The 7209-nt window shown below is 39.5% G+C and overlaps 1 protein-coding gene across 2 annotated transcripts; it reads right to left on the bottom strand.

Annotated features, from left to right (window-relative positions):
* Positions 1–8: 8 nt before the first annotated feature.
* On the bottom strand, positions 9–7199 carry LOC136265432 (gamma-tubulin complex component 5-like). 2 transcript variants are annotated; one of them, XM_066060276.1, is made up of 8 exons: positions 7077–7199; positions 6975–7027; positions 6873–6926; positions 6716–6821; positions 6561–6663; positions 550–626; positions 205–267; positions 9–156 (listed from the first exon to the last, which is right to left on the bottom strand). In XM_066060276.1, the coding sequence occupies exons 1-8, from the start codon at positions 7140–7142 to the stop codon at positions 88–90; spliced, it is 591 nt and encodes a 196-aa protein (XP_065916348.1). In that variant the 5' UTR covers positions 7143–7199; the 3' UTR covers positions 9–87. The 2 variants fall into 2 exon arrangements, with proteins under 2 accessions (XP_065916348.1, XP_065916349.1); XM_066060277.1 differs by having other exon boundaries at positions 51–156; positions 210–267.
* Positions 7200–7209: the final 10 nt, after the last annotated feature.

Here is a 7209-nt window from a genome sequence, read left to right as displayed (position 1 = left end):
ATCATCAATCATCATCATCATCATCATCATCATCATCATCATCATCATCATCATCATCATCATCATCATCATCATCATCATCATCAATCAATCATCATCATCATCATCATCATCATCATCACTAATAGTGTCAGTACCAGCAGGTACTCTACTAAGCTGTAGTGTGTGTACGTGAGGTGAGTATGACATGAGAGGGTGCCAAACCTTACGAGATCTGTTAACATTTCCATCAACATTATCATCTTCATCATCGCTCCAGTCTGAAAGCTGATGAAAACAAATGGATGACTGGACAAATACTTGGAATGTGGGCACCTTGATGATCAGGACACTTGTCCATGGCCTTATTTGCATTGGTGCATACGTATATTTATACCAGGACCCCACTTTTAAAATAACCCTGAATATACACATAAGGATAATGTTCAAAACAAGGAGGTCCCATACATGATATGTACATAATGCTGACACAGTAACACTCATAATATTTCAGACAAATATTCTTTACAAGGGATGTCTACCATAAATAATTAAAATGTAGCTTTTTACCTCATCATCCATCTCGTAACTAGGCAACATGATTCCCTCCATTAAATATGCTGTCCAATCAAAATTATCTGGCAGGTCTACAAGTGGAATAGGTATAAGATAATCTAATCCAAAACAGCTAGCTGTAAAAAAAGTGTGCGGCCCTCAAAAAGGCTATGGTGAAAAAAGATGTGAAATCCAAGGTGGCGCCAAGAAATGGCTGTGATGGTAGGTTAATGGTAAAAATTTTAATAACAACAATTCAGGTGAATTTTTGTGCCGCTTGGTCTTGGCAAAAAATTCATCTAAATTGCCGTTATTAAAATTTTTACCATTAACCTACCATTTCTTGGCCGCCACCTTGGATTTCACATCTTTTTTCACCATAGCCTTTTTGAGGGCCGCACACTTTTTTTACAGCTGGCTGTTTTGGATTAGATTTCACTTCTTTTTGTATTTGTATACCCCAGAGCCGGCCTATCCGGCCATAGGCCGCTTTGGGACTTTTTTAACCTGTCTTTTTTTCTTTTCCACAGGAAGAAGAAAAGATGAAGCAGATGTACTTTAAATATTTCCGATTTTATCAGTAAACGTACAAATTATATATATAATACATATATTTATTACAGAACTCTCCATGGTGGTTTCTTTGTAACTGAACACTCTACAAAGTGACTTCTTCTTGCTGCTCTCTCTATAGGGTGAATTGCTTGTAGCTGAACAATATACAAGTAACTTCTTCTAGCTGATCTCTCTACAGGGTGGTTTGTTTGTAGCTGAATTCTGTGCAGGTGATTTGTTTGCAGCTGAGCTCTTTACAGAATGGTTTCTTTGTAGCTGAACTCTCTACAAGGTAACTTCTTCTAACTGATCTTTCTACAGGGCGATTTGTTTGTGGCTGAATTTTCTACAGGGTGATTTCTTTGCAGCTGAACTCTCTACATGGTGGTTTCTTTGTAACTTAACTCTCTACAAGGTAATTTCTTCTAGCTGATCTCTCTACAGGGAGATTTGTTTGTAGCTGAACTCTCTACAGGTGATTTGTTTGCAGCTGAACTCTCTACATGATGGTTTCTTTGTAGCTGAACTCTCCACAAGGTAACTTCTTCTAGCTAATCTTTCTACAGGGTGATTTGTTGTAGCTGAACTCTCTACAAGGAAACTTCTTCTAGCCGATCTCTCTACAGGGAGATTTGTTTGTAGCTGAACTCTATACAGGTGATTTGTTTGCAGCTGAACTCTCTACATGATGGTTCTTTGTAGCTGAACTCTCTACAAGGTGACTTCTTCTAGCTGACCTTTCTACAGGGAGATTTGTTTGTAGCTGAACTCTCTACAGGTGATTTGTTTGCAGCTGAACTCTCTACATGATGGTTTCTTTGTAGCTGAACTCTCTACAAGGTAATTTCTTCTAGCTGATCTCTCTACAGAGAGATTTGTTTGTAGCCGAACTCTCTACAGGTGATTTGTTTGAAGCTGAACTCTCTACATGATGGTTTCTTTGTAGCTGAACTCTCCACAAGGTAACATCTTCTAGCTGATCTTTCTACAGGGTGATTTGTTTGTAGCTGAACGAAACTTCTTCTAGCTGATCTCTCTACAGGGAGATTTGTTTGTAGCTGAACTCTCTACAGGTGATTTGTTTGCAGCTGAACTCTCTACATGATGGTTTCTTTGTAGCTGAACTCTCCACAAGGTAACATCTTCTAGCTGATCTTTCTACAGGGTGATTTGTTTGTAGCTGAACGAAACTTCTTCTAGCTGATCTCTCTACAGGGAGATTTGTTTGTAGCTGAACTCTCTACAGGTGATTTGTTTGCAGCTGAACTCTCTACATGATGGTTTCTTTGTAGCTGAACTCTCTACAAGGTAATTTCTTCTAGCTGATCTCTCTACAGAGAGATTTGTTTGTAGCTGAACTCTCTACAGGTGATTTGTTTGAAGCTGAACTCTCTACATGATGGTTTTTTTGTAGCTGAAATCTCCACAAGGTAACATCTTCTAGCTGATCTTTCTACAGGGTGATTTGTTTGTAGCTGAACGAAACTTCTTCTAGCTGATCTCTCTGCAGGGAGATTTGTTTGTAGCTGAACTCTCTACAGGTGATTTGTTTGCAGCTGAACTCTCTACATGATGGTTTCTTTGTAGCTGAACTCTCTACAAGGTAATTTCTTCTAGCTGATCTCTCTACAGAGAGATTTGTTTGTAGCTGAACTCTCTACAGGTGATTTGTTTGAAGCTGAACTCTCTACATGATGGTTTCTTTGTAGCTGAACTCTCCACAAGGTAACATCTTCTAGCTGATCTTTCTACAGGGTGATTTGTTTGTAGCTGAACGAAACTTCTTCTAGCTGATCTCTCTACAGGGAGATTTGTTTGTAGCTGAACTCTCTACAGGTGATTTGTTTGCAGCTGAACTCTCTACATGATGGTTCTTTGTAGCGGAACTCTCTACAACGTGACTTCTTCTAGCTGACCTTTCTACTGGGAGATTTGTTTTTAGCTGAACTCTCTACAGGTGACTTCTTCTAGCTAACCTTTCTACAGGGAGATTTGTTTGTAGCTGAACTCTCTACAGGTGATTTGTTTGCAGCTGAACTCTCTACATGATGGTTCTTTGTAGCGGAACTCTCTACAAGGTGACTTCTTCTAGCTGACCTTTCTACTGAGAGATTTGTTTTTAGCTGAACTCTCTACAAGGTGACTTCTTCTAGCTGACCTTTCTACAGGGTGATTTGTTTGCAGCTGAACTCTCTACATGATGGTTTCTTTGCAGCTGAACTCTCTACAAGGTAACTTCTTCTAGCTGATCTCTATACAGGGAGATTTGTTTGTAGCTGACCTCTCTAAAGGGTGATTTTTTTTGTAGCTGAACTTTCTACATACAAAGTGACTTGTTCTAGCTGGTCTCTCTACAGGATGACTTGTTTCTAGCTGATCTCTCTGTAGGGTGACTTGTTTCTAGCTGAACTCTACCGGGTGATCTGTTCGTAGCTGAACTCTCTACAGGATGATTTGTTTACAGCTGAACTATCTACATGGTGGTTTCTTTGCAGCTGAATTCTCTACAAGGTGACTTCTTCTAGCTGAACTCTCTATAGGGTGATCTTCTCGTAGCTGAACTCTCTGCAGGGTGATTCGTTTGCAGCTGAACTTTCTTCATGATGGTTTGTTCATAACTGAACAATCTACAAGGTAACCTCTTCTAGCTTATCTCTTTACAGGATAACTTGTTTCTAGCTGAACTCTACATGGTGATTTGTTGGTAGCTAAACTCTCTACAATTCGATTTGTCTGCAGCTGAACTCTCTACATGGTGGTTTCTTTGTAGCTGAACTCTCTACATGGTGGTTTCTTTGTAGCTGAACTCTCTACAAGGTAGCTTCTTCTAGCTGATCTCTCTACAGGATGACTTGTTTCTAGCTGAACTCTCTACAGGGTGATCCTTTCATAGCTGAACTCTCTACAGGGTGATTTGTTTGCAGCTGAATTCTCTACATGATGGTTTGTTTGCAGCTGAACTCTCTACAAGGTAACTTCTTCTAGTTGATTTCTCTACAGGGTGACTTGTTTCTAGCTGATCTCTCTACAGGGTGATTTGTTTGTAGCTGAACTCTGTACAGTTTGATTTGTTTGTAGTTGAACTTTCTACATGGTTGTTTCTTTGTAGCTGAACTCTCTACAAGGTAACTTCTTCTAGCTGATCTCTCTACAGGATGACTTGTTTCTAGCTGAACTCTCGACAGGATGATCTGTTCATAGCTGAATTCTCTACATGGTAGTTTCTTTGTAGCTAAACTCTTTGCAAGGTGATTTCTTCTAGCTGATCTCTCTATAGGGTGATTTGTTTGTAGCTGAACTATCTGCAGGGTGATTTGAACTCTCTACAAGGTGATGTTTTCTAGTTGATCGCTCTACTCAGTCTGGATGACTTGTTTCTAGCTGAACTCTCTACAGTGTGATCTGTTAAGTTTCTACCTGATCTCTCTATAGAGTTATATCTTGTTTGTATAGCTGAACTCTTTTACATGGTGGTTTTTTGATTGGTTGCTGAACTCTCTCTCCACGGTGACTTGTTTGTACTACAGAGTGACTTGTTTGTAGCTGAACTCTCTACAGAGTGACTTACTTGTAGCTGAACATTGCATAAAGTAACTTGTTTGTAGCTGATCTAGATGAACTCTCTACTAGGTAGCTTTTTTTTTGTAGCTGAACCCTTTACGCAGTGACTTGTTTATAGCTGAAATCTCTACAGAGTGACTTGTTGTAGCTGAACTCTCTACAAGGTGACTTGTTTATAGTTGAATTCTCTTCAGTGTGACTTATAATGTTCTGAATCTCTACAGCAACATATTTGTAGCTGAACTCTCTACAGGATGACTTGCTTGTAGCTGAATTGTCTATAAGATTAACTGTTTGTAGCTGAACTCCCTACAGAATAACTTGCAATGCCAAAGAAATTCTATAATGGAGTAAGTTATAAACGTAGCTGAATGCTTTATTAGGGTGACTGTTCTATTAGAGTATCTCGATCTCGCATATGCTACACGTAGTTGGCTTTGGAATCATAACTCAGTGGTTTGTAATCCGATTCTTCTGTACTACTGCAAGGACTTTCTATGATAATTATTCCAGCTACACACCGATTTTCAGCTCACTGTTCTAAGCGGTTTGGCTGGTAGGCGTGAAAACTAATAGTTTTTTTATTCAGTTAGACCTTCAGTGCTGGTCACTGTAAAGCACTAATAAAATTCATAAAAGTCGATCGCATAATTGTGACATAGGTTGGGTTTTGTGTCATATCTCGATGGCCTTTAACTGGATTCCTTTCAAACCACAAAAAGGCACTCCTACGATAGTTACTCCATCTACATAGCAATTTTCAGCTCATTCCTTCAAGCGGTTTACCCTGTGGGCGTGACAGACCTTCGACCTTATTTTACGCAGATAATCGGTCATAACTCCGTGAATGTTCATCGGATTCCTACCAAACTTGGTACTGAGATTTGCCTTAATGAGCCCTTTAAGTGTGCCAAATTTCAGCCCAATCCAAGCACGCATTCGTGTTTTATTGCGGATTTTGCAAAGTGTGCGAAAAGAAGTAGAAGAAAAAAAACCCCAAACTTTGGCCGCTCGTATCTCGGAAATGGCTGGAGCGATTTTCTTCAAATTTGGTATGTAGACTCCCCTACCTTGCCGGCATGTCTGTAGCAACTTTGGTTTTAATAGGATAAGGAATCACGGAGCTACAAAGGTGTGAAAATCGCGTTTACTTTCTTCCTGTAAATATACTCACGGTGTGGCGCGCCGGCTACTTGGGCCGCACGACACACTACCGTGTGTCTTGATACTCATAAAGTTAACTACATATACGAGGATTATTATTGATTATGTACAGAGGTTTTGAGGTTACTTGGTAATAGCGGCACAATTGTATTACGCATGTGCAACAGATGTAGCCAATAAAATTACTCTTCGTGAAATTCAAATATGCTGCTTAAATTTCATTGGCTAGTTACTACACATGCGCGACATAGTTGTGTATCAAGCAACCTCAAAACCTCTGTACACTGCTACATGATAAAATGTGCACAGGACTTGTGTTATGTAATGAATTATTAGAGCTTTAGTGTCTAGCATTGAAGGTCTGACAGGATTTGAACTGCAGGTCACCCACTGTCTAGTCAGCAAGGTCACCTGACCAATGTAGCCACCTGCTCCTTTGGCCCATAAGCATTAACTGTATATGAAACATTTTCACACAATTAAATGACTTACCGTATGCAAGGAAATTTTGACGTAAGAAAAATTTGACGAATTCAGACTTCAGCAGATTTGATGAATAAGATATTGACGAAAATCAAGAAATTGTATGCAAAACCTGTACTTTTAAGGGCGCTTATAAACATTTGACGAATTTAAGTTTGACGAATTAAACCGATTCGTCTAATTTGTCAATTTTTTTTATGCCAAAATTTCCTTGTGTACGGTAACATGACATGTATGCACACACACGTGTACAAATATTTTACCATCTAGTTTAGATCCATCTAAATCAACAGGAGAGTATTGTGTATTAGTTGGTGACTCAGCCAAACACAACAACAGTGACAACACTGAATAATGCGCATCAGACTATCAGACCAATGATGGGGTAACATCACCATATACACTGTACAACACACACCTTTGAATAGAATGAGTCAAGCTGACAGTCAAGGAATCTCTCGGTATAGTTCACCAATGCATTAGCCTTATCATCCTGTGCGTGAACAATGAACTTGTCTCGTAACCTGCAGAAATTAGAAACCATTCAGTGAGCTGTCTCAAATTTAGGGTCCTACCCAGAAATAGTTCTTCCAACTTTCAAGCTGTCCGTTTCCAAAAAGCGATGATAACTATGGAGTTGGATGTACTAAGCATTTCAGAAGTGTTTAGTTGCTTACTGAAAGTGTGAGAGTACGTATTGCAACGAAATACGATGATTTTCAGACTTGGGCTGCAGACACAACTTTGCTCAACGAATACAGCTACCACACATAACTCACTTCAAATCCCACTAGTGAGGTAATCAACTGACCGGCTAAATCTTTCCAATTTTCCCTGTAAGCCATTTGACATGAAAACACACTGCACACCTAGAGCACCGGTTAGGTACTATTTCCGCGCAGGCGCTTACTG

Source organism: Dysidea avara, chromosome 9, assembly GCF_963678975.1.
Source record: "Dysidea avara chromosome 9, odDysAvar1.4, whole genome shotgun sequence".
Lineage (NCBI taxonomy): Eukaryota > Metazoa > Porifera > Demospongiae > Dictyoceratida > Dysideidae > Dysidea > Dysidea avara.
The sequence above is the reverse complement of the archived record's forward strand: the minus strand, read 5'-3'. Positions and strand labels throughout refer to the sequence as shown.